Here is a 27,188-nt window from a genome sequence, read left to right on the forward strand (position 1 = left end):
GATGATCTCCAATTTCCTCATGTGAAAACTTAGCACAGACACATGAATAAACTTTGCTAAAATCAATCACTTAGTGAGCAGCAGAGCTGGGTTCAACACCTGCACAATCTAGCTCAGAGCCTTCATTAAAAAAAAAAGTTCTGCTTATGTGTTTGTTTGAAAGGCAGAGTTACAGAGAGAAAGAGAGTTCCATCTGCTGGTTCATTTCCTAAATGTTTGCAGTAGCCCAGGCTGGGGCCAAGTTGGAACCAGGAATTCCACCTGAGTCGCCAATGTGGTTGCAGGGGCCCGAGCAGTTGCGCCATCTTCTGTTGCTTTCCCAGGCACATCACCAGGGAACTGGATTGGAAGCAGAGCACCCAGGACCAGAACTAGCGCTCTGATATGGGATGCTGGTATCTCAGGCAGAGGATTCACCCACAACGCCACAATGCCAATCCTCCAAGTCTTCATTTCTACCCATTCACTACACCTGGTTTTCTTTGGACTCTTAAGGAGAAAATATCAGGCAAGATAAATGGACTCAAGTCAGTAATTCATTCCCAGAGCAGTTTTTATTTGGAAACGTCCCTCCACACTTAGTGGTGGCCCAGGAGGGCATTTGTCCTCTGGCTTGCTTGTTCACTCTCTTTCCCAGCCCAGGTCCTCGGGTCCATGGGGCTACAAGCACAGGGCCAAATTCCCAAGTATCAATAGCCTGGATCACTTCTGTAGCCTAGGGCTTGGGGCTGGTGTGCAAGATGAGCTAGGCTCCAGCCGACATTGTCATAATGTTGGTTGGCAGGTCTAGGTCCCTGGGACCAAGACCCCAGCTCCGTCTCCTTCCCGGTATCGGTGTCACCCACAGGCCTGCTGTGGCCACGTCTTGGTGGGCAGGAGGACACTGGGACAAAGAAGGGACTGAGAGAAGCTAGTTTTCTGGAGTGGGATCCAGTTTGTGTTCTGTGGCAGCAGCAGCAGCAGTGGCGGTGGGGATGGGAGACTCCCCGCCCCCGTTGAGGGACTTCTGCTGCTCACTTCTGCTGGGGGAAGGTGTCCTGTGCCCTTGGGATCCCCAGCGGCTCAGGCGCTTTAGGGAGGAGTCACGACGGGCGAGCAGGGAGGGCTGGAAGCCCGTGAAGGAGCTGCTGGTGACGGGCCGCTTATCTGGCGGAGAGAAGGCAGGCGCATGAGGGCACTTGTGAGGGGCCTCAGTCCCCAGGGACGGGTGGACCTCCAGACCTTCTTAGCTGGGCCTGGAGATCTGCAGGTGCCCTGCTCCCCTACTTTCCCCCTCCCGACTCCAGAGGGCGCTCCAGAGCTAATCCCGTCTCACCTCCAGGTTCGATGGGATGCATGAGCCGGTTCATCTGGACATTCCAGTGTTTCACGTTCGTGCTGGCCTGGCGCAACTTTCTCTGGGCAGCCTGTGGGGCAAGGCCAGCCGGGATGGGGATGGGGGAGGAGTGGGTCAGAAGCACCATCCGCAGCAGGCATCTTGATCTTTTCAGGTTCACAGGTGCCCTTGGCCAGGGCTACTGGTAACTCCCCTCAGAACAACCCATGTTATGTTCACAAATATGTACGTGGACAGAGCCTGCCCACTTTCAGGGAACGTATGGACACGCTGTGCGGATGCATTGTCTTATCTAATTCACAAAGCAGAAATAAACAGCAAGCAAGTTCACCAGAGGTTTCTGTGACTCGCCCAGGAACCATGGCAGCACACCATCCTGTCCTCCTTCACAGCGCCACAGAGCGAAGCTGGGGTTGGGCAGTGGAGGCTGTGTGTGTGGGGTGGATATTGAGGGAGGAGCATTTCCTTTTATGGATGCCTTTCTGAGTTTGCTCTACAACGATTGTGTAAGTCAAAGCAAAATGCAGTAGTTAACGAGAACAAAACACCAAAACTTCACCTTAAAAAAAGAACTCCATTTTTATGGAGATTCAGGCTCCAAGGAGTCTGGGAGTTAAAATAGAGATAACAAAATTGAAGCTTGGGAGAGTAGCAGGTAAGAAAATAATTGCCCAGATTAATAACTGTGTTCACCACAAGCAGCAGCAACTATGTGCTAACTACCAAATGTCACCTTGTTGACCCCTGACTGCAATGTTCATACCAACTTCCCTCCCCAGAGCAGACACTTGAAACTCGGGGAGGTTAAGCAATTTGCTGGAGGTCCCACAGCCAGGGGAGAGGACCTGCTTGCCGGCCTGCAGGCTCAGCTCCGCACTCACCTCCACGTCCTCGTCAGCCCTCTGCCGGTTCTGCCGCACCTCCTCCAGCTGCTGCTGGGCCTGCTGCAGGGAGAGGCTCTGCAGCGCCATCTCCTGCTGCAGCTCCTGCTTCTCCTGCTGCGCGCGCTCGATGTAGCGCTCCTGCTCCTCCTTCAGCTGCATGAGCTCCTTCAGCTTCTCCTCCTCCTCCTCCAGCAGCCTGGGTGGATGGGTGGGGAGGTAGTCACGGGTGGTCAGCAGGCAGGGTGCTTAGGCAGGGGGGTGGTGGCTGGAAGTACCAGGTGGGAGTCCCTCAGGCCTACCTGGTCTGGGCGAGGCGCACCGCCTCCTCGTCCCGCCGGGCTTTCACCTCCAGCTGCAGGGCCTCCTGCAGTCTTTGCTGCATCTCCTCCAGCTCTCGGATGCGCTGCCTTTGGCGGGCAGCTTCCTCCTTCTTCAGCTCCATCTCAGCCTGCATGGAGGCCCGGGCCTGCAGGAGGATGGCAGAGAGCTTAGGCAGGTGGCCTCCAGCCCCTGGGGGTTCCCGGGTTCTCCGCACTGGGCAACCTGAGGGAGAGAGCCTAGGGAATTACTTTATGTGGGATTTCCTGATCTCACCCCCTTTCTCAGGGTTTCCTAGGTCAGCTAATGCCAGTGAATAGATGCCACGTGGGGGCAAAGGGGCCCAAGTCATTACCTTCTTAGCACTAGCTTTAATAATATGAATACACATTCTAGCTAAATGATGTATTACAATACTATGCTAAACTAATATTATAGGTACCTCCTCCCAAGCCCCCATCTTAATAATTATTATTATATATGCATATATAATTAGGGCTTGTGCTTGGGAGGTTACTGTAATTATTACCACTGAGATTTATTGAACATAAGTGTCTCCTCATTTAATCCGCCTTCCTCTATGAACAAAGCTGTGTTAGCACCAACATTTTACTGCTGGGTAAATAAAGCACAAAGACCTCAGGAATTGCCTGAGGTCGCTGAGCTCCTAAAAGAGCTCAGATTGAATCCTCGCATCTCTGACTCTGAACCCAGCTCTCCTCAGTGGTCCATGGAGCTGCCAGGGCACTGCTAGCGGGCCTTCACGTGCAACCTGCCTACCGCCACCCTATGGTCCCTCAACTGCTTTCACTGTGAGCACAGCTCAAGTCTAGTCCAACCCTGGGTCAAGCTAATCCGCAATCAGCCACTCTTTCTCTCCAAGCCCAGGGCTCCCAACAGACTCCACTTGATGCCCACCTGTTTACCGCCCCGCCCCACACATTCTCTATTGGCTCCTTCCCTACTTCCTTAGCCACAGGTCCCACTCCTCCAGACACCCAAATCCCTCTTTCTCACCCTCCCTTTCCAAACCCTAGGCTCCTCCCCGCCGGGGAGCGGGGTGGCCGGACCTGCTCCGCCTCCCGCAGTTGCCCTTCCAGCGTCAGCTGCAGCTCGCGGTGCTGGCTGCGGCGCCGCTCCTCCTCCTCCTGCAGCAGCCGCTCCGCCTGCCGCTGTGCCTCCTGCAGCAGCTCCAGTTCCTGCAGCTTCCGCTCCTTCTCCTCCTGCAGCTGCTGCAGACGCAACAGCTCCTCCTCCTTGGCCACCCGGCGTCGCTCCCGCTGCTCCCGCTGCTCCCGTCGCTTCTGCTTCAGGTCCTTGTGCAGCGACGTCTTTCCTTCGGCCTGCAGCCGGATCGCAGTCTGGATGGCTGCGGGGTGAGGGCAGGTCATCAGCTGGCACCCAGCCCCTCACCGTGCACCTGGGGCCTTGGGGAGTTGGCTGGGTCCAGGCTGCTCCTCCAGCACTCACCGGCCGTCCATTCCTGGCGCTGGCGTGTGTCCGAGGCACTCATCTCATACGTGCGGGTGGCTGTCTTCACGCAGAACATGCAACGCTTCCCGTCGCGGTCCGCGAGCACCTGGGCAAGAGGACAGGCTGGCTTCACTGAACGCCCTGGGGTGTCCCAGCTCAAGCCCTGGCCCACCCTGGCTTATCATCTCCCCTGGGGGGCTTGCCCCCCTCGACATAGATGGTTAGTTTAGGGAGTACTTCTGCCTCCCGGCCAGTGGCTCCTCTCCGTCCCTCTCTCCCCACTCCCCCACCCCGGGTCTGCAGTCTTGCTATCTATACAGCCTTGCTTGTTGAGAAAGCAGATGCCTTCATTCTATGGATATTTTGGTAACATTTGTTCTTCTTTGAGGTTTTCATATGGTGGAAGATACCCCAAGGTGGGGGAGGGGAATCTGCGTATTAGGTAAAAATTAGGCATCATTGCCTTTATTTATTTATTTATTTATTCATTCATTCATTCATTCATTCACCAAAATAAGCTTGTCTTTGAATTCTATCTTCATAGGGTTTTTGAAGTTCCCTCCTAATAGTTACCATGCATTGAGCTTCCTACGTCCTAGAATGGGTCCTAGTGTTTTCTAGCATTAGTATTCGCTCATCCTAGACCCCTGGTCCAGCCCACACACCTGATGGTGGTGAGGCTGTGCTGTCTGCTTGCACTCATGCTGTCTGCAGCACTACCTGGTTCCTGACATGACAATGATGACCAACCTACCATGGCTGTTCACAGTTGTGTGAAATGTGAGCGTTGGCCAGGCTGGGAGACATTCAGATCTCCCACAGCCTGCTGGGGAGAATATTCTCTGATGAAGCTGTTGAGGAAGTCTGGTAGTTCCCCAGAGAGCTGGGACCTCCCCTTGCCCAACCCCCAGGAGCCAGCGATTCCACATCGGGTGTGACTGATACATGCTACAACATCGATGAAGTCTGACAACCTGATGCTGTGTGAAAGACGCCAGACCCCAAAGGGTAAATGTTGTTTGAGTAGACTCACCTGAAATACCTGGAATTTGTAGACAAATTCTGAGAGAGTAGAGGTTAAGTAGGGGCTGGGGACCAGGGAATGAGGAGTTAATGGGTGCAGTGCTTCTGCTCTGAGGATGACACATGTGTAAACAGGCAGTGGGGATGTTTGCACAATAGCATGAATGTACGAATTGCCTTGAGACTGTACAGTTCAAGTGGCAAATTTTTCATATTCTATATATAAAACCGCTGTTTCAAATAGGATTGTTTTAAGCCTCTAAAATAATAATGAGCAGGGCCAAGGGAGTGGGGAGGCAAAGGAGAGGAGTTTGGAAGAAGATAAGGATAAAGGACAACGATCTTTGTAAAAGGATGTTTAGAAGGATTTGACATGCAGTGTGGACCTGAGCCATCTCCTCTTCAGCAGAGATCTCTGTCTTCAACACAAGTCACGTGATTCACTAGTGCTTTGGTAGTTGATTTGTGCTTTGGCCACCCCCTTTTTTTTTAAGTGTTTGGCATGGATAAGAATGGCCTTGGGGTCCCTGGCTGGATTTCACTGTTTCACCCTAGTTCTGCCCCCTTTCTTCACCCCCAGCTTCAATTCTCACCTCCACGCAGCAGTGTGCGTCCAAGGGGATGCTCCCCCTCTTCTCTTTGCACTCTTCAGTCCCAAAGTAGCAGAGGCAGCTGGGTTGCAACAGGAACCAGCGCTCGGCCCAGTTCCTTCTTAGGTGCCCTCGCTTCCACAGGTAGCCCTGCCAGCCAGTGTTGAGTCAGAGACTTTCTGGGGCCCCCATGGCCTCTTCACCCACAGCCCCACCACCCCAGTGGCTTTCCCCTGGGTCTGTGCTGGTCTCACCTGCTTCAGGACATCCTGGATGAGTTCCTGGTAGACTTCGTGGATGGCCATGCTTAGGGTGTCCCGACCCACACCCCGCAGGCAGCGGCCTGAGTTGAAGAGCTCCAGAAACTGCCAGACACTGAGCCCTCCTGTGGTCTGGGCCGCCTGGGCCTCCTGGGCCAGCAGTTCGTCCAGCTCCCCCAAGCCCACCTCCAGGCTCATGCTACTGAGCACCTTTTTCAGCAGGTACTCCACCTATAGGGGGAGAATGGAGGAAGAAGGCCTGGTGACCACAGCAGGCAGTGTGGACAGCGTTGCGCTGACATGCGGGAAGTATTCCTAGGGTCTGGACAGAGGGAACCAGGACAGGTGTGTGGCAGTGGGCCAGATGACCAACTCTCTGTGGGGAGCAGTCTGACAGATTTAGTAGGGAATCCAGGACCCCCACCCCCCAATTCTGGTATCCTCTCCCCCTCCCTGTCCACCTTTTCCTCCTTTCTGCCGCCTTAAGGACAAGGGTGAAGGCGGGAGCTTGCAGTGTGTGGGGGGGTAGACAGAGGCAGTACATCATAGGAAATATCAGGGGTGCACAAGGGCCCTGCTCTCCCATACCCTTGGTGGGCAGATGACAAGACCAAGGTCCTGTGGCTGAAGAGACTTGCTCTACATCCCCCCACAAGTTGGGAGCAGTTAGAGTTCCAACCCCAAGCTCTAGTCCCCGGACCTGGGGAATCCTTCCCCTTGTGAGAAAGCAAGAGGACTGGGGGTTGGGGTAAGCAAAGTCGGGACAGGAAGCCTGTTACAGAAGAACAGGAAGTGGTGGTTGGGGTACATCCTGCTGAAGCTCATTCTCTCTGCATGTTGCTGGCAAGAGCAAGTGGCCCTGCAGCCTCCGGGAGGCCACCTTGCCCTGACTGGCAGGGATCTGAAAAGGGTGGCCATCCCCTGGCTTTCTGGGACTTTAAGACAATCACCACAGGGAGGTGGGTGGGGGCCTGCTGGGTTTCCGATGGGGAATTTGTAGAGGGCACCAGATCCTGTCCCACCCCCATGAGGTGTTTTATCAGTGACTCTCAGCCTGCCCACAAGCAGAAGCAAAAAAAGGACATAAATTTCAGTGCAGTTGGACACGCCAGGACCTCTTGTCCACACAGAGGCCCCTCCCACAAACACCTGCTCTGAAGACCTAAGATCAGTTTGGCATCTGCCCAACCACTACGAGGACGAAAGGGTCAGGAGAAAGTCTGAACAGGCAGGGGAGGCAAGGCTGGAAGCATTTGTCCAGGTCTCTTCTCTTGGGATGCTACCTCTCACCCCAAGCCGAGTCTACCCTGGTTCTGCTGAAGAGAGACGGAGAAGGGACACAGGGAGCTGGGGCCAGACTTGGCTGCCCACCTGGAACAATCAGAGAGCTGCTCCTGTTCCAGGAAGGTCTCCTTCTTGTACAAAGCACCCCTTCCGGATGGCTTCTAGGAAGTGCCACCCCTGCCCTGCTGGATCTTGTGTATCTCATTTAAAACACCAGGTAATGATCCAGGCATGTGTGCCTCTGTGTCAACGGAAATTTTCAGGGTCTGGCGTGGTAGCCTAGTGACTAAAGTCCTCGCCTTGCATGTGCTGGGATCCCATATGGGTGCTTGTTCTAATCCTGGAGGCTCTACTTCCCATCCAGCTCCCTGCTTGTGGCCTGGGAAAGCAGTAGAGGACAGCCCAAAGCCTTGGGACCCTGCACCCGTGTGAGAGACCCGGATGAAGCTCCTGGCTCCTGGCTTTGGTTCAGCTCAGCTCTGGCTGTTGCGGCCGCTTGGGGAGTGAATCAGCGGACAGAAGATCTTCTTCTCTGTATCTCCTCCTCTCTTTATACCTGACTTTGCAATAAAAATAAATAAATCTTAAAATTTTTTCTTCAGGTTGCTTTGCTCCCATGAGGGCTAGCAGAACCCTGACTGAAGTGTGACTTCAGCTCTCCTAGAGGGCACAGTCACTCTGATTTGGTCAGTTCAATTATGTATGCATGTGCAGACACCTGGGTGGGATGAACAGGTGTCAGCATAGACAGGTTCCTTCATCATTTCTGAGACAGGACCCCTACAGACTCAGTCCCCAGGACTGCCATCCTCACCTCATCAGGAACCATGATCAGAGGGTACTTGTCCTCAGACAGGAAGTTGAACAGGCACCAGAGGCGGAAGGCATCCTGATTGGAGAGTATGCTGTTCCCGTTGCTGTCCACTTGGTAGTTCTTCTTGGCCGTCAGGGTCCAGCACAACTCATCAAAGTGCTCCTTGACGAAAGCTCCCTCCTCCACCTGCCACCAGATCCACATGTCAGCCAGCTGCCCTATCCTTGTTCTGTCACCCAACTAGACCCCAGCCCAGGCCACCTGGCCGAACCCAGAGTGCTGCTTTGAAGACTCTCTGGACCAATTAGCAGGTGATTAGCTGGTTCCAAATACCTCCCCAATATACCCAAACCCACCAAGTCCCTCAGCATAGGGAAAAAAGTGGGGGAAACACAAGGAGAATGGACAGCCAAACAGGACCTGGGAAGAAGCTGACAGGTGGGATGGTGGGGAGACAGGGGTGGGGTGCAGACAGGAACAGGGCATGGGCAGGATGGAGGCTAGCACAGGAATGAAGGACATCAAGCGTGAGTTGGGACAAGGAGGGGGCCGAGATGTAAAGAATAGGGTGGGAGAGTAGGGGAGGACAAAGTGGGCAGAAATGGAAATCTGTCGGAGGAAAAGTTGCAGTGGCAAGGTATCAGGGTGATGGTTGGCTCAAGGAAGACGGGAGAGGCTGGAGGTACCCCCAGCTGGCTCCTACCTTGTCCAGGATGTACTTGTTGAGGTAGGGCATGTAGCCCTGGCTGGACACAGGGCCGTCATCATCATCCCGGAAGTGTTCCTCCAGAGCCACGGGGTCATGGGGGATGTGCAGGACAGTGTACAGGTTGTGGGACAGCACCTGAGACAGAGCAGCCATTTGCCTTCCTGTATCACAAGCAAAGCCAGGCCAGAGGACAGATACTCCGACATCCCTGCCTGTCCTTACCCCCAGCCTGGCTGAAGTCTCTGCAACCCTGATCAGTTCAGTGAGTAAAATCCACACAATTGCCATGTGCCAAGCACAGACAAAAGCTATTCAGTTAGCCTCTATAACAAGTATTCATAGCTCATTTACACAGGATAAGCCACCAGAGGCCTTGAAATATTTCTTATCCAAGGTCACAGCTGGCAGAACTTGGATTTGCATCCAGGCAGCCACAGACTTAGCCATCCTATTAGGTCTGCAGACAAGGACACTGCCCAAAACTCCAGGATACTGCTATGGCGCAGCACGCTAAACCTCCATCCTATATGGGCATTGGTCCAGGTCCTGGGTGCTCCACTCCCGTGATCCAGCTCTCTGCTAATGTGCCTGGGTAAGCAGCAGAATTTGGCTTGAGTGTTTGGATGCCTCGACCCATGTGGGAGACCAAGATGAAACTCCAGGCTCCTGGCTTCAGCCTGATCCAACCCTGACCATTTCAGCCATTTGGGGTGTGAGCCAGCAGATGAAAGATCTTTCTCTGTATTATTATTATTATTATTATTATTATTATTATTCTTTTTTTGAGAGCTTGGGATTCACCTCCGCGAGCTTTCTAAGACTAAGAGCTCTCCATGCTGCTGGACTGTCTGCAGAAATGTAATTACCACCCCAGGACAGAAGTCCCAAACCCAGCTGTTTTCATCTGACTCAGTGTTTAGGCTACAGTGTGCCTACACCCAGGCATGTCCACTCTGGAAGAGCCCCTCTAAAAGATAGGAAAGAGCTTAAAGAAGGTTCAGGAACAATGGCCCATGGGAAGTGGAGGCCAGGGCTGAGATAGGATCATGGTCATGACCTTGTGCAGAAAAGAGCAGTCTGTTGAACAGATGCATGATATTAGAACAAAGGGGGTGAAGCTTTCAACAAGACCATGTGGTTCAAAAACATATACCTCAGGTGGCCTTGGAGTCATTCTGTGAGGGCAGCATGAATGATTAGGGATGTACTAGCCACTCCACGAGGGACTTTCAGTAATTCCCTTCTGGTCTCTGCCTTGATACACAGATGTTTCCATTTCTACTTTTCAGTTGAAGAGGCAGTGCTTTGGAGAATCTACCAGTAAATGGCAGAGCTGCCATTGGGAGCAGGTGCATCTGGCTCCAGAGGCTAGCTGGCTGGCTCCTGCTCATAGCAGCGGCTTAAGCCTCTCTCTCCCCAACTGGCCCATGAACCCTGGAGACAAGATCCATCTCCATGACACCTCTGTCCTCTTCTATCTCCCAGCCCGAATGCCATCCCTCAGTACTGGATGCCAGGGCTTCCAGTACCACCAGCAGTTCAACTGGCCCTGTCTCAGAGATGTGTGTGTGTGTGTGTGTGTGTGTACACAGCAGTGTTATCCAGGGTGCCTGGTTCTCCTTGGTCAAACAGGAAGGTGGGGAGCCTGGCCCTGGGGCCAGTGTTTCTGTTTTCCCTCTGGGTAGCCATCGCTGGAATTTGGCTATGTGAGTCAATAAGTACCCTTTTCCTTATGCCAACTGAGTCTGTGTTTCATTACTGGTATCCAGAAAAGTCTGGGCTCCTACTCTAAGGGGTTGCTACTGGCTCAATTCCTAGCTCCAATTGACTCAGCAGGATTCTAATGCCAGACATCCATTGCCACCGCTGAAGCGACAAGTGTTATCCCAAGAGCTTTATTTATTCCCATCTGCCTCCTAGCGTCTTCAAATTATGCACATCCTTTTCTCCCTGCAAACCTCTTCCAGATATCCTTAAGGAAAATCCACGCACTGCCCCAGCTGTGTGACTACACCCCAGAGTAAGGAGGGACCATGACCTTTACTACTGAGTTGTAGGATCTTGGATAAATCCCTTCACCTTTCTGAACTTCAGTTTTATTGTCAATAAAATGGGCTAAGAGCTGACGGGGGAATAGCTGGGAGGATGGTGTGAGATGACATGTTCGACCTGCTGGACTCGTGTGTACAGAGCAATGGTTAGTCTCTTCCCTGGATGGAGAAGAATGGTTTTAACCCAGCAAATCAACTCAGATGCCAGAGACAGAGGGTATAAGGCACTGAGGAGGTTGTGGGTGAGGACTGGGGGGATCTGATGTCCCACTGGCATGGTGTGAATTGGGGGTCTTTATGGAGAGTGAGCATTTACCAAAAATAAAATTGAATATGACCTTTGTTACAGCATCCAACCTACAGGTGCCCAAGGGAACAGTTACATGTCCAAAAACATTCACTGATATACTGCTTATAGTAAGAATTACAGGGTCTGGCACTGGGGTGCGGTGGATCAAACTGTTGCTTGCAATGTCGGTATCCTGTATCAAAGTACTGGTTCAAGTCCCGGCTGCTCTGCTTCTATTTCAGCTCCCTACCAATGTGCTTAGGAAAACAGTGGGTAATGACCCAAGGACTTGGCCCTTGACACCTATGTGCGAGATCTAGATGGAGTTTTATGCTCCTGTCTTCAACCTGGTCCAGCCCTAACAAATGCAGCCATTTGGGGGAGTGAATCAGAGGATGGAAGACCTTACTCTCATGTTTCTCCCTCTCTCTGTCATTTTGCCTTTCAAACAAATAACATATAATCTTAGGAAAAAAAATAGATGGGCCTGCTATAATAGACTGCCTTATGGGCACTAGGATCTTATATTGGTGCTGATTTGTGTCCTGGCTGCTCTGGTTACCGTCTGGCTCTTTGCTTATGGCCTGAGAGTGCAGTGGAAGATGGCCCAAAGCCCTGGGGCCCTGCACCTGTCTAGAAAACCCAGGGGAGGCTCCTGGCTTCAGAGCAGCTCAGTCCAGTCTTTGCTGCCACTTGGGGAGTAAGCCAGCAGATAGAGGATCTTTATCTTTGCCTCTCTTTCTCTCTGTAGGTCTTTCTTTCCAATAAAGATAAATACATCTTGGAAAAAAATAGAAAAGGAAGCAGGCTCTGTGGCACAGTAGGCAAAGCTTCCACCTGCGGTTCTGGTACCCCATAAGGGCACTGGTTTGAGTCTTGGCTGTTCCACTTCCAATCCAGCTCCCTGCTTATTGCCTGGGGAAATAGCAGACGATGGCCCAAGTTCTTGGATCCCTGAACCCATGTGGGAGACCCAGAGGAAGCTCCTGTCTCCTGGTTTTGGGTCAGCTCAGCTCCAGCCATTATGGTCATTGGTCATCTGGGGAGTGAACCATCAGATGGAAGTTCTCTCCTTCTCTCTGTAAATCTGCCTTCCCAATAAAGATAAATAAATCTTAAAAACAATAAAACAACATAGAATTGCAAACAACCCAAGGCTCCATCAATAGTGGGTGGGCAGGCCCAACTCAGTAGCCTAGTGGCTAAATGCCTCACCTTGCATCTGCAGGGATCCCATATGGATACCAATTTGTGTTCGCTGTTCCACTTCCCATTCAGCTCCGTTTGTGGCCTGGGAAGGCAGCAGAGGATGGCCCAAAGTCTTGGGACCCTGCACCCACATGGGAGACCCAGAAGAAGCTCCTGGTTCCTGACTGCAGATATGCGAAGCCCCAGCCATTGTGGCTGCTTGGGGAGTGAATCAGCAAACAGAGATTTCTCTCTGTCTCTCCTTTCTCTGTAAATCTGACTATCCGATAAAAATACATACATCTTTAAAAAAAAATAGTGGCTGGGCATACCATGACAAGTACCCTTATGTAAGGTTGGACTTCTGGCAATTGTGTACTCATCAGGTGACTTAATTCAGGACTGGCACTGTAGTGCAGCGGGTTAAGTTGCTGCCTCTAACACTGGCACCTCTTGGGTTCTGGTGTGAATTGTGTATGTTCCACTTCCCATCCAGTTCCCAACTAACATGCCTGGGAAGGAAGCAGAAGATGGTCCAAGTGTCTGGACCCCTGTATCCACCTGGGAACCTAAATGAAGCTACTGACTTCTGCTTTCAGCCTAGCCCATCCCTGGCCATTGCAGCCAGTTGGGGAGTGAACCAGCAGACAGAAGTTTTTTTCTTTCTCTCTTTTCCCCCTCCACTCTCCACCCCCACCCCATTCTCTCTGTAACACTTTCAAATAAAATCAATAAATATTTAAAAAAAATTCTCCCAAGACCTTAATTTTGTCTGTCAGGACGATAATCAGGCCTTCTTCAAAGGACATGTTGAGTCAAGAGCTTACTAGCAAAGTGCTCAGATGTGAACTACCTGTACTATTTATAATTGCATGTGTAAACAAGGAAAGGTAAGCATGCTCTATCCGCATGTGAAAAAAGCAAGAATGAATATAGAATGAATGTTTGTGACCTACATATGTGTGCAAAAATTAGCCTGAGGCATATGAAACTGACTAGTAGGTCTAAACGATCAAATATCAGAAATTCCATTTGGTTTAACCTACCCTGTTTATTTGTCCATAAAAAAGAATCCAGAAGACTCAGCAACTGTTCCCAGTGATTATCTCCCCACACTCTAGGGAGAGCCATAGAGCTCAGGGGATAACTGTGATCTTTTTTTTTTTTTTTTTTTAAAGATTTTATTGTAATTGGAAAGCCGGACATACAGAGAGGAGGAGAGACAGAGAGGAAGATCTTCCATCCGATGTTTCACTCCCCAAGTGGCCGCAACTGGCCGGTACGCGCCGATCCGATGCAGGGAACCAGGAACCTCTTCCAGGTCTCCCACGCGGGTGCAGGGTCCCAAAGCCTTGGGCCGTCCTCAACTGCCTTCCCAGGCCACAAGCCAGGAGCTGGATGGGAAGTGGAGCTGCCGGGACTAGAACCGGCGCCCATACGGGATCCCGGGGCGCGTTCAAGGCGAGGACTTTAGCCGCTAGGCCACGCCGCCGGGCCCATAACTGTGATCTTAACACCTTCCCTCCCTACTCTGAATTTTTTTGTTAAAGGTAGACAAGAGGGAGAGAGCTGCATCTATTTTCTGGGATTCACTCTCCCAAGTGCCTGCAACAGCTGGAGGGACTCAAATTGGATCCTAGATCTCCCTGGCAGGTGGCAGGAATCCAGCTACTTGACCCATCACCACGGCTTCAAGGGTCTGCTCTGTCGGGAAGCTAGAGTCAGTAGACAGGGCCAGAGGCTGAGCTCAGGTATTCTGATGTGGGATGCAGGCTTCCTAACCAGTATCTTTTTTATTAAAAAAAGGAAAGAAAAGAAAAGAAAAGAAACAAAATTACAGAGAGAAGGAGAGAGGTTTTTCCATCTGCTGGTTCATTCCCAAAATGGCTGCAATGGCTGGAGCTGAGCAGATCTGAAGCTAGGATCCCGGACTTTCCTCTAGCCCCCTACATGGGTACAGGATCCCAAGGCTTTGGACCATTTTCCACTGCCTTTCCAGGCCATAAGCAGGGAGCAGGATAAGAACTGGAGCAGCCAGCATACAAACAAACCCCCATTTGGGAAACTGGTGCTGTAAGCGGAAACTTAGCTTGCTATACCACCGTACTGATCCTGGTAATCAGCATCTTAATCACCAGGCCAAATACCCGCCTCTGCGGACCCGGCGCTAAAGTCCTCGCCTTGCATGTGCCGGGAACTTGTATGGGTTCCGGTTCTAATCTCGGTAGCACTGCTTCCCATCCAGCTGCCTGCTTGTGGCCTGGGACAGCAGTTGAGGACGGACCCTGCACCTGTGTGGGAGACTCAGAAGAGGCTCCAGGCTCCTGGTTTTAGATTGGCTCAGTTCTGGCCGTTGCGGCTGCTTGAGTAATGAATCAGTGGATGGAAGATCTTCCTCTCTGTCTCTCCTCTTCTCTATATATCTAACTTTCCAATAAAAATTAAAAAACAAAATCTTTTAAAAAACACCCACCTCTTAATTTTTAAACACAAAACATGGTCTACTTTTGTAACAAACATCATCACCTTTCACAATATATTTTTTTATAGTTTGACTTTTTAATAACCAGGAGTATATATTGCTTTCATGGAAAAAAAATTAATAAATAGAGATTTTTTAAAAAACGGCACCAAAGATGCCGTTTACTGCTAGTAATAATTTGTCCTGTGATGAAGTTGTTCTGTAAACACATTCCTTTGCTGTTCCCTGTTTGAGTGAGCAGTTCTGGGTGTTCGGTATTCCGTGAATGTGGAAGGACTCAAATCCAACCCTGGCTCTAGGAATCTGTGTAAGACCTCCCACCGGCAGGACGTGCCTCACTCCCCAAGTCTAACCGAAACCCTCCCGTGGTTTCCCTTCAACTTCAGAGTGAGAGCGCAGGCCCCTGCAGAGGCCTCTGGGCCCCTGTGACCTTGCCTGCTCACCCATGGCTCACAGCCCTCCAGGGCTTGGCTTCCCTGACACTCATCCTGCCCCAGGGCTTCAGCACGTACTGCCCCGCTAGCCTGGAACATTCCTCTCCAGGTCACTCTCCCATTTTTATTTAGATGTCACCTTTGGTGGAGAGCTTCCTGACCATATCAAATCAATCTACAACCCAATCCTCTATTAACCCCTACACTCATTTTCTCTTCCTCTTCTCTCTTTCTCTCTCATTTATTTGAAAGGCAGAATTATGGAGAGAGGGAGAGAGAGACAAAGATCTTCCATTGACAGGCTCACTCCTCAAATGGCACCAACAGCCAGAACAGAACTGATCTGAAGCCAGGAGCTTCTTATAGGTCTCCCATATGGGGACAGGGGCCCAAGCACTTGAGCCATCTTCAGCTGCTTCCCAAAGCCATAAGCAGGGGGCTGGATCAGAAATAGAGCAACCAGGACAGGAACCTTTTAGGCCACAGTACTGGCCCCAAACTCTTACACTTTTTATCCCTGCTTCTGCATTCTTTCTCTCAAGCTGTATCTTTGGTATATATGTGTTCTGTTTATCATCCAGGGGTACCACAGGCAGTGATAGGTGCGTGTTTCGCTCTCTGCTGTATCACTGAAAGAAAGGGATGCTCTGTACATATCTGTCAAATGAACTTGAATGCTTCATGGAAAGACAAACAGAAAGGACATAACAAAGAGAAAAACACCAAAGTCAGACAGACATGGGCTGAATCTCTCGGAACGCATGAGCCTCCTTAGGTCTCAGTTTTCTCTATCTGTATACAGATTCTGCAGGAGTCTGTGCAGCCGCTTTGGTTATGTGAGCCGTGCTGCTCCTGGCTCACCTGCCCATGCCCTGTTTTTCTCACCTGTACCCTTTAGGACTGGATTCTGGAGAGTCCAGGTCCCCTGTGAGCCATCAGGTGTGGGGGCCAGACCCAGGGCTAGGGGTCTCTGCCAGAGAAGCTAGGCAGACCTCAGCCAGTGGCGTTTCCTGTGCCTGGGTGTGGGTAGGGCAATGGGGTGGAGCCAGGGGGTCAGGCTAGAAAGGAAATGGCAGGGGTGGAGCGGTGAACAGGAGCTCACTTGCAGATCTCAATCAAGCCCCAGCCCGGGAGGCAAGGGCTCTCATGATTGTCTGCTCACGGGTGAGGAGATGAAGGCTGGGAGAGTTCAAGTGTCTTGCCCAAGATCTGCTGGCAAGGCCCTGCTTGGGTCTCTGAGCCACGCGGGCTATGGCTGAGCGTCAGTCACCTGGGGAGCTGCTGAAACTGAAATCTGCCTGACCCGCCCTGAGCTACTGACTCACAGTTTCCGGTGCCAACACTGCTCACCAGCTGTGGGTTGGGCTCCCACCTCGAGGCAGTCCCCCATTTGTGGGTGGGCAGCCTTTGACCTTTGAGAAACTCTGCATATTCACCTTTTCCTCTGGGGTGTGTGTGGGGCGGAGGGCTGGTGCCCTCTAAGAACTCCAGTGTGAGGGGGCTGGCGCGGTGGCACAGTGCGTTAAGGGCCAGTTGCAACTCAAATATTCCATATAAGAACACCACCAGGTTGTTCTGTTTCTGACCCAGCTCCCTGCTAATGCGCTTGGGAAGGCAGCAGAAGATGGTCCAAGAGCTTGGGTCCCTGCACCGAGTGGGGGATCTGGAGGAAATTCCTGATTCCTGGCTTTGACCTGGCTCATTCCTGGCCTTTGTAGCAATTTGGGAAGTGAATCTACAGATGGATGATCTCGTCTCTCCAGCTTAGCTTTGAAACATAAATCCTTAAAATTAAAAATATATATATATTTTAAATGCAAATGTACACAGAGACATATCTCCATCCGTCGGTTCGCTCCCCAAATAGGCACAAGAGCAGGAGCTGGGCCAGTTTGAAGCCAAGAATCTGGAGTTTCTAACAGTTTCACATGCGGGTGCAGGAACTCAACAGTTTGAGCCATTCTCCGTTGCTTTTCCAGGCACATTAGCAGGGAGCTGGGTCAGAAGTGGAGTAGCCAGGCCTTGAACTGCTCCCCCAGGATCAGGCACCTCAGGTAGCAGCATAACCTATTATACCATGGTGCTGGTCCTCTTCAAATCAATCTTTAAAAATAAAACAGGGACACGCATTGTGGTGTAGTGGGTTAGTCTGCTGTCTGCAATGATGGCATTTCCAGGAAGTGCTAGTTTGAGTTCTGGCTGCTCCACTTGTGATCCAGCTCCCTGCTAATGTGCCTGGGAAACCAGCAGAAGGCCACATGGTAATCTCTGCTTGTCATGGTGTAGACTAGGATGGAGTTCCAGGTTCTTGGTTTCAGCCTGGCCTAGCCCCTGCCATTACAGCCATTAGGGAGTGAACTAGCAGATGGAGGACCTCTCTCTCTCTCTTATTCCCCCTCTCTTTGTGTAACTCTGCCTTTCAAAGAAATGAAATAAATCTTTAAAAACAAAATGTGGGATAAATGTGTGGGAGTTGGTTTCAGGTATGTGCTGATAAGTGACCAAGAAGTGGTTCTGTTAGTTTCCAGTCTTCATGCTCTGGAACCCCCATCTGACAAAGGGGTAAATGCAGAGACAACGGGTGTTGAGAATCCAAAAACAGCAAGCAATGACTTTAGAAACAGTGAATAATTTTCTTCTGCTCAATGAACTCTGTGTGCATGTGTGTTTAAAGATGTTAATTATCTGAAAGGCAAATTCAGCACCATGGTGTAGTAGGCTAAGCTTCTACCTGTACTGCTGGCATCCTATCTGGGTGTTCTTTCATGTTCCAGCTGCTTCACTTCTGATACAGCTCGCTGCTTGTGGTCTGGAAAGCAACAGAGAAAGGCTCAAAGCCTTGGGCATCTGGACCCACATGGGAGAAACAGTAGAGGTTCCTGGCTCCTGCCTTTGGATTGGCTCAGCTTTGGCCATTGCAGCTACTTGGGGATTGCACCAGTAGATGGAAAACCTTTCTCTCTTTGTCTCTCCTCTCTGTAATTCTGCCTTTCCAATAAAAAGAAATAAGCCTTAACCAAAGGGGAAGAAAAACAAAGAGAAGCAACTTCATTTATTACTTCCGCTAACAAAATGAGGACTTTGGGCGGAGCACGATAGCCTAGCGGCTACAGTCCTTGCATAGAGCACACCTGTGGGTGCTGGTTTTAATCCCAGCGACCCTGCTTCCCATCCAGCTCACTGCTTGTGGCCTGGGATGGCTCAAAGCCTTGGGACCCTGCACCCACATGGAAGACCTGGAAGAGCTTCTGGTTCCTTGTTTCAGATTGGCGCAGCTCCAGCCATTGTGGCCTTTTGAGAAGTAAATCATCAGACAGAAGATCTTTCTTTCTGTCTCTCCTCCTCTCTGTATATAGTTGACTTTGCAATAAGAATAAATAAGTCTGGACCCGGCACAATAGAGTAATGGTAAAGGTCCTCGCCTTGAATGTGCCGGGATCCCATATGGGCGCCGGTTCTAATCCTGGCAGCTCCACTTCCCATCTGGCTCCCTGCTTGTGGTCTGGGAGAGCAGTCGAGGATGGACCAAAGCCTTGGGACCCTGCACCTATGTGGAAGACCCAGAAAGAAGTTTCTGGCTCCTGGCTTCGGATCGGCGCAGCACCAGCCGTTGTGGTCACTTGGGGAGTGAATTATCGGACAGAAGATCGTACTCTCTGTCTCTCCTCCTTTTTGTACATCTGCCTTTCCAATAAAATAAATAAATCTTAAAAAAAAGAATAAATAAATCTTTTTAAAAGTGAGGATTTTCAACCTAACTCGCCTTTCAAATAAAAATAAAAGAAACACGAAGTGACAGTGAAAGGAAAGACAGAGATCTTCCATCTACTAGTTCACTCTTCAAATGACTGCAAAAGCTGGGGCTGGGCCAGGCCAAATCCAGGAGCCTGGAACTCCCTCTGTGTCATGCGCGTAGATGGCATGGACACAAGTACTTGAACCATCTTCCACTGCATTCCCAGGCACATTAGCAGGGAGCTGGATTGGAAACAGCTTGAAGTCTGAATTGCAGCATGCCAGCATTACAGACAGTGACTTAACCTGCCACAGCGCCAGTCACAGACTAGGGTCTTTGCATGACCTTATCCTTTTAAAAGACACAAAGTGGGTCCTGTGGAGTGGCCTAGTGGCTAAAGTCCTCACCTTGAACGTGCCCGCCGGGATCCCATATGGGCACCAGTTCTAATGCCGGCAGCTCCACTTCCCATCCAGCTCCATGCTTGTGGCCTGGGAGAGCAGTCGAGGACGGCCCAAAGTCTTGGGACCCTGCACCCATGTGGGAGGCCTGGAGGAGGTTCCTGGATCCTGGCTTTGGATTGGCATAGCACCAGCTGTTGGAGTCACTTGGGGAGTGAATCATTGGACGGAAGATCTTTCTCTCTGTCTCTCCTCCTCTCTGTATATCTGACTTTCCAATAAAATTTTAAAAATAAATAAATAAAAAATAAAAGACAGAAACCCTTGTAAGAGTTACAAATACAGGGTCTGGTCTTAAGTAGTAGTTAAGCTGCACTTTGTGCTGTTGGCATTTCTTATGGGAGCCAGTTTGAATCCAGCACCCTGCTAATTTTCCTGAAAGCAGCAAAAGGGAGTTCAAGTGCTTGGACCTCTGCCACCCATATGGGAGATCTGGATGAAGTTCCTGGCTCCTGGCTTCAGTCTGGCACAGCTATGGCTGTAATGGCCATTTGGGGAGTGAACCAGCATGTGAAAGACCTCTTTGTCTCTTCCCCCATCACCCTCTGTAACTCTTCATTCCAAATAAACAAAATCTTACACAGTAGCTTTGGGTATAGTTTCATGGGTACCAAAGTACAACTATGGGGGAACTTCAAAAAAGTTTGTGGAAAATGTGTATCGTGAGAAAATTGTTTATGGATTTCAATTTTTTTGCATTAAAATAAATTTAGCTTTTAATTCCATTTTTCATGAATTGAGTAACCTCAAACTATCATGACGCATGGTACAAATTTTATTTTACTTTATTTTTAAAAAAGATTTTTATTTTATTTTTATTGGAAAGGCAGATACACAGAGAGGAGGAGAGACAGAGAGGAAGATCTTCCATCCAATCATTCACTCCCCAAGTGACGCCAGTGGCTGGTGCTGTGCCAATCCGAAGCCAGGAGCCAGGAACTTCCTCCAGGCCTCCCACGCAGATGCTGAGCCCCAAGGCTTTGGGCCGTCCTCTGCTGCTTTCCCAGGCCACAAGCATGGAGCTGGATGGGAAGCAGGGTCGCTGGGATTAGAACCGGCGCCCATATGGAATCCTGGCACATTCAAGGTGAGGACTTTAGCTGCTAGGCCACCACACCGGGCCCTATTTTATTTTATTTTTTAAAGATTTATTTATTTTTATTGAAAGGCATATTTACATAGAGAAGAAACAGAGAAAGATCTTCCACCTGCTGCTTCATTCTCCAAGTGACCAAAACAGCTTAACCTGAGCCAATCTGAAGCCAGAAGCCAGGAGCTTCCTCTGGATATCCCACATGGGTGCAGGGTCCCAAAGTGTTGTCCATCCTTTATTGCTTTTCTATGCCATAAGCAGTGAGCTGGATGGGAAATGGAGCAGAAGGGACATAAACTGGCATCCATCAGGGATCCCAGCAAGTGTAAGGCAAGGCCTTAGCTCTTAGGCTGTTGCACCCGGCCCCTAGAACTTTTATTTATTTATTTTTTTTAAAGAGCTATTTATTTTTATTGAAAAGTCAGATATACAGAGAGGAGGAGAGACAGAGAAGAAGATCTTCCATCCGATGATTCACTCCCCAAGAGAGTGCAACAGCAGGTGCTGCGCCAATCTGGAGCCAGGATTCAGGGACTTCCTCCAGGTCTCCCACATGGGTGCAGGGTCCCAAGACTTTGGGCCGTCCTCAATTGCTCTCCCAGGCCACAAGCATGGAGCTGGATGGGAAGTGACACTGCCGGGATTAGAACCAGCGCCCATATGCGATCCAGGCGTGCTCAATGTGAGGACTTTAGCCACTAGGCCATCGCGCCGGGCCTGAAATTTTATTTTTAAAAAAGATTTTCTTTAGGGGCCAGCACAGTGGTTCAAGTAGCTAATCCTTTATCTTGGAGCACCTGTAGCCTATATGGGTGTTGGTTCCAGTCCTGGCTACTCCACTTCTGATCTAGCTCCCTGATATGGACTGGGAAAGCAAGGGAGGATAGTCCAAGTCCTCAGATCCCTGCACCCACATGGGAGGCCCAGAAGAAGCTCCTGGTTCCTGGTTTTGGATCAGCTTTGCTCCAACCATGCAGCCATATTGGGCATGAACCTATTGGGTGGGATATCTCTGTCCGTTTGTAAATCTTCCTTTCAAATAAAAAACAAATAATAATAATAATAATAAAGAGTTCCTTCCTTCCTTCTAAAAGCCAGAGATCCAAGAACTCAATCTAGGTCTCCAACATGGGTGACAAGAACTGGTCATTGGGACAGCATTGTGGCATCAGGTTTAACAGGCATTTGCAACAATGGCAATCTGTACCAGGGTGCCAGCTTAAGTCCTGGTTGCTCCCACTTCTGATCCAGGTCCCTGCTAATGTGTCTGGGAAAGCAGCGGAGGATGACTGGAAGGGTTGGATATAGGTATCAATGCAAAGACCGGCCCAGGAGAGGGGAAGGGAGGGGGTGCTTTATTCAGATTTTAACCTATTTTAGTAGGCTGACTGGATGGCTGGTTCAACTCTCCTATTTTATAGATGGGAAACTGGACATGAAAGGCTGCGCAGGCTTTCGACACTAGCTAGTGGGCTCTGTCCTGGGGCTGTTTCTAACAGTCCTCCACTAAGAAGGCTGTCCCCTCTCTCCAGAGCTGGCAGAGCTGGAAGCTCAGGGAGTCTGAGTGGGAGATGCCTCCAGGCTCCAGGACTGCCTTGAGTGAGGCCCTGTTCCCCTCCCCTACCTCCCCACAGTGCCTGCCAGTCAAGGGTAAAGAGGAAATCTGCTCACTCTGGCCCAGCTGCCCCAGCGGGAGGCGAGGGTGGAGCTGTCAGGTGACCCTCCACACTCCCTGAGGGAGAAGGTGTGGCCTGAGGAAACCCATCATTGCCTAGGGTGCCTCCCATTGCAGTTCTGCCGGGACCAGGCTCTAAACCTCACTTTAGAGCTGGTTTCATGGATCTGACTCACTCTGGGCCCTTGGCTTCTGCGAAGTTCTAAGCCCTAGTCTTTCCCAGGCACTAGGGCCATTCCTATGATCTGGCTTCACTGTCTTCTCCCAGTTGATGAAGGATCTGGCTTCCTGCTGAAGTCCCCTTCCTCTCCCCTCCCAGGGCCAACATTCCCAATTTCTTCCTCCTCCCTTGGGCCTCATTGTGGCCTCTTTATCAGCAACTCAGGGGAGAGATGGCACTTGTCATGCGCAGATGCAGCTTGCCCTGCACTGGGACGGGTCTCCTGCCTGGTCCCCACTGCAGCCCTCAAGGCTGGGGCAATTTCAGTTAGCACAGGATGACCTCCCGCATCTTCTTGCTCATCCCTGAGGCTGCCAGCGAGGAGAGGTGGGGTGAGTCCTGCTGGTCCAGCTCTTCTCTGCTCTTTCCTCATCAGGCTGAGCACTTCCCTATTACATTCCGGCCTTTCCGGCAACTCCACCCCCCACCACCATCACTACTTTCTCCCATTTCAGTGTCTACCAGGAACAGCTGCTGGTGGGGGTGGGGGGAGGAACGATCTTCCTCCTGCCTTCTCTCCTATGATGCAGACCACATGGTCCTCAGAGTGGACAATTTATCTTTAGCCGCTAGGCCACGCTGCCAGGCCCATGGACAATTTATCTGAAGTGGGGAACTCTAGCATCCATCCAGGCACATGGCGGGCAGTAGGCTTAACCTGAGCTATGAAGTGATATGAAGTCAGTTGCACTGTGCAAGCTCTCCATGGAATCTTCCGGAGAAGTAACCTGGACAGGCAGAGAGAGACTGAGGGAGGATCTGTCCAGTTAGAATCCAAGACAGATGCTAAACCTGGGAGGCCTTACTGCTTACAGTACTACGAAAGGAAGAATCACCTGAGGGCTGCCCTTCCCTGTGTGAGGGGTTTCAGAAGCCACAGGTGATGGAGAGCAGCAAAATGCAACCTTGGAAACAACAGGCCATGAAGGGTGGGACTGTCCTAGCCATGTTGGAAGTGGGCATTTAACCAAGTGGTTAGAATGTCTGCCTCCTGTATTGGACCTGACTGGTTCGCCCCGATTCCAGTTTCCTGCCTAATGCAGACCCTGGAAGGCAACAGAGATAGCTCAAGTTCATTGGGAACATATGGATTAAGTTCCTGGCTCTCAGCTTCATCCCAGTTCAGCCCAGTCACTGTGGACATCTGATGATGGAAGCAGGGGAAAGTTTAAAAACAAAAACAAACAAACAAAAAAATATATATATTCTCTGAAATAAGTAATTACAAAGGGGGCCAGGTGTGGTAACCTAGTGGCTAAAGTCCTTTTTTTTGCACTGGGATCCCATATGAGTGCCAGTTCTTTCCCTGGCTGCTTCAGTTCCCATTCAGCTCCCTGCTTGTGACTTGGGTAAGCTTTAGAGGACGGCTCATACCCTTGCAGCCCTGTGTGGAAGACCTGGAGGAAGCTCCTGGCTTCTGGCTTTGGATCAGCTCAGCTCTGGCCCTTGTGGCCACTTGAGCAGTGAACCAGCAGATGGAAGATCTTTCTCTGTATCTCTCCCTCTCTCTATAAATCTGATTTTCCAATAAAAATGAATAAATATTAAAAAAATTTTTTAAATGTATTTGTACTAAAGGGGTGCGGTGGAGAGTGGAGGTGAACCAGAGTTTCTGCAGGGACAGACTGTGAATGATTTGTTTCCTTCCATGAGTCCTGAGGACGCAACTACACGATCTGCAATAGAAGATTTTAAGGGTGTGCCGGTTGGGATCTCAGGTGATCAAAGGTGGTAGTGGGAGTTTCTTCCTGGGAGAGTAGAAAATCACTTCTTAGAAGCTTTCAAAACTAGCTAAAGGGATAGCCTGTGGGTATGATCACTGTGGAACATTCAAGTTCAGGGAGGTGGGAATGTCTATTATTCTGCATCCATCTCTCAGGTTTCTAGGCACCTCCTACCTTACTAAGAGTGAAGCAGGGGGTTGGCACTGTGGCTTTCTGGGTTAATCCTCCACCTCCAAGTGCCAGGATCCCATGTGGATGCTGGTTCTTATCCCAGCTGCCCCACTTCCCATCTGGCTCCCTGCTTGTGGCCTGGAAAAGCAGCAGAGGATGGCCCAAAGCCTTGGGACTCTGCATTTGTGTGGGAGACCCAGAGGAGGTTTCTGGCTCCTGGCTTTGGATCAGCTCAGCTCCAGGTGTGGTAACCATTGGGGAGTGAACCAGCAGATGGAATATTTATCTGTCCTTCCTCCTCTCTGGAAATCTGCTTACCAATAAAAAAATAATAATAAATTTTTTTTTCTAAAGAGTGAAGCAGGTGGGCACCTGGTACAACCTTTAAGATACCTTTTGAGACACCTGCACCCTACACTGGAGTGCCTGGGTGCAAGTTCGGGCTCCTCTGCTTCTGACTTGGCTTTCTGCTGAGTGTGCACCCTAGGAGGCAGCAGGGGACGGCTCAAGCAGTTGGGTCCCTGCTGCCCATATGGCAGAGCTAGGTCAAGTGTGTTAATTCCTGACTTTGGTCTGGCCCAGCCCTGGTTGGCTGTGGGCATTTGGGAAGTGAACCAGCAGACAGGAGATTTCTCTCTGCCTCTGTGTCCTTCTGCTTTTCAAATAAGTACTTTTAAAAGAAGAAGTAAGAAGATGGAAGCTTTTCTGAGATGACATTCTCCCTTGGGAGAAGGGGGCAGGTGAGGGGGCTGGGGGTGGGGAGAGGCTAGGGCTTGCCTGATGTCTGGTATATAGCTTCAAGTGGGAAACTCAATGATTTACTCGCAGAGTGAATTAAATAAACCTCTATGACCTAGAGAGCTGAGGCCCACCCTGCTTCTTTCCCACAGCGTTTCCTGGTTCTGGCTACCGAGGACTTTTTTCTCTGTAGCACTAACCTGGGAGGGGTGGGCGGCACTAGTCTAGGACTAAAGGAAGAGGGAAAACAATTTAGGCTTCGGTAATTATCTAGCCTGAGTGATGGGTTTTAGGGACGATCAATGATGGGATCCAGCCAGGTTTTGGTTTATGTGCACACACACACACACACACACACACACACACACCGGCCTGAGGTCTCATGACCCATGTTAACAGTTTGCTCTGTGTGTGTGTGTGTGTGTGTGTGTGTGTGTGTGTACACACCGGGATGGTGAGCTGGGCAGCAGTCTACTGGGGTCCCCAGCCTTGTCCCCACTGGGAAGCAGAGCTCAGCAACCAGCCTGGGAGTGCGGCAGCATGCTGTGTCCCTCTCTCGGCTCTGGAGGAAGTTAACTGACAAGTACTAGCTCAGTGTCTTCTGACGCAGGAGGAAGCTGCAAGCAGCAGCAGGGTGCGTGCCCAAGCACGACTCCGGGGAGCTGTGTGTGCTCATCACTCCAAACCTGAGACGTGGCCTGGCTCATGGCCAGCAGAACCCCATGATGCCACCACCACCTCCACCAACCAGAGGGCAAAGGGAGGTGGGCAGGCGCTCTGTGGCACTTCACCAACCTCACCAGCCCCATGGTGGGTAGCAGCATCCACCCGGCCGGCTGGCCATGGTGGCCCGTTACTCGGCAGCAGTGCTCGGCCCCAGGGGCCAGGGCTAGGGGACAGCTGGGTGCCTCCGGGGCATCCCCGGGCGCACCCAGCTGGATGGCGGCGCACATCTGTTGGCCTCCCCCGGCCCCAGCGCTCCTCACCTTCAGCTGGGACTTGGAAACCTTGCCGCTCTTCTCCACGTCCAGCGCAGTGAAGGCGTACCAGATGGACTTCAGCAGCTCCTTGCGCAGGGCCATGGCTGAGGCGCCCGCCCGGCCCAGGGGCGGCTCTAACACTGAGATCCGGTTTCAGGAAATGCAAACGGCTGCCGAGACCGCAGAGGGGCCGTGGTGCGGAGCGAGAGCTCCACCTGCCTGCTTGCTCCGGCCTGCTGCTCAGTAGCCCCACTCCCTGCTGGCGGCCCAGGGACCAACTTCTTGATGGCTAGAGCCCTGGCTCAGCGTTGGGCTGGATCTCTGGGCTTGGGAGGTCCTTTCACAAGTCTCCTTAGCCCCGGAGCTCGCTGGAGCTGTCCTGGTTCCCCGAAGGTCGTCTGCTGAAGGACAAAGGAAGCCCATCCTGACTTGGGAGCCAGGCAGCCTGGGGTTCCGGTCTCAGATCCACACTTACCAGGTGGGAAGCCGTGGGCTGCTTCACTTGCAGAAACTCCCTCTTGGTAAGATGGGAAGGATCCCAGACTCACAAGGCCCTATGGGTGTCGGAACAGCTGGGAGGCACATCCTAGGCTCTGTACAAAGCACTTCTTCTAGAGCCACTTAACACCACTGTGGGGTGGGGCTCCACCCAAGAGGAAGAAAACAAAGGCAATGCCACGAGGCTGGGGGAGGAACACAGCCGGGCACCTCTCCAGGTCAGGCGGACTCGGCATTTCATTCGCTGGCTCCATCCCCTGGGCATCGGCCTTAAAAGGCATGCAGAGTCCTGCCCACTCTGGGCCCAGACGACATGCAGATTGTGAGGCACTTGTGGTTGAGCCTTGTGTGCGGGTCCGATCCCAGGGGTCCTGGCAGTAGGCAGCTAGACCTTCAGGTCCAGCACCCATAGGGTGGTAGTAACACTGAGGATAATGATCATGGGTGCCCCGGACACCTATTTGGGCCAATTCTGAGACACATGTCCCCCCTCCCACCCTAGTTTTCAGGGTGCTGGTGTAAGAGTAGCTGGAACTTCTCAGGTAACCCAGGAGGGGATGTCTGGGTCAGGGCGTTGAGGGTGCATTTCCAGGACGCAGGAAAGAGCTTGGGGTACAGTCATCATAGTGGGGAGAGAAAGAGATGTCTCTAATCCTTGTGAAGTCCCTGCTCAGCCAGGACCAAACCTAGAGTCTCTTTCCATCCCATGCCTTTCCCACATCCCTTCCTCTGGCTCCTCTGGCCTTACTACTTGCTT

General features: G+C 51.2%; 1 protein-coding gene across 1 annotated transcript; it reads right to left on the reverse strand.

Moving 5' to 3' along the window:
• Positions 1 to 521: 521 nt before the first annotated feature.
• Positions 522 to 26,731, reverse strand: DEF6 (DEF6 guanine nucleotide exchange factor). The gene is made up of 11 exons (XM_004590302.2): positions 25,940 to 26,731; positions 8,686 to 8,826; positions 7,983 to 8,168; positions 5,879 to 6,115; positions 5,628 to 5,774; positions 4,009 to 4,117; positions 3,609 to 3,907; positions 2,520 to 2,686; positions 2,218 to 2,416; positions 1,316 to 1,406; positions 522 to 1,146 (listed from the first exon to the last, which is right to left on the reverse strand). Exons 1-11 carry the CDS (start codon positions 26,033 to 26,035, stop codon positions 911 to 913), a joined length of 1,908 nt encoding a protein of 635 aa, XP_004590359.1. The 5' UTR covers positions 26,036 to 26,731; the 3' UTR covers positions 522 to 910.
• Between the last annotated feature and the right edge of the window lie 457 nt (positions 26,732 to 27,188).

Source organism: Ochotona princeps, chromosome 1, assembly GCF_030435755.1.
Source record: "Ochotona princeps isolate mOchPri1 chromosome 1, mOchPri1.hap1, whole genome shotgun sequence".
NCBI lineage: Eukaryota > Metazoa > Chordata > Mammalia > Lagomorpha > Ochotonidae > Ochotona > Ochotona princeps.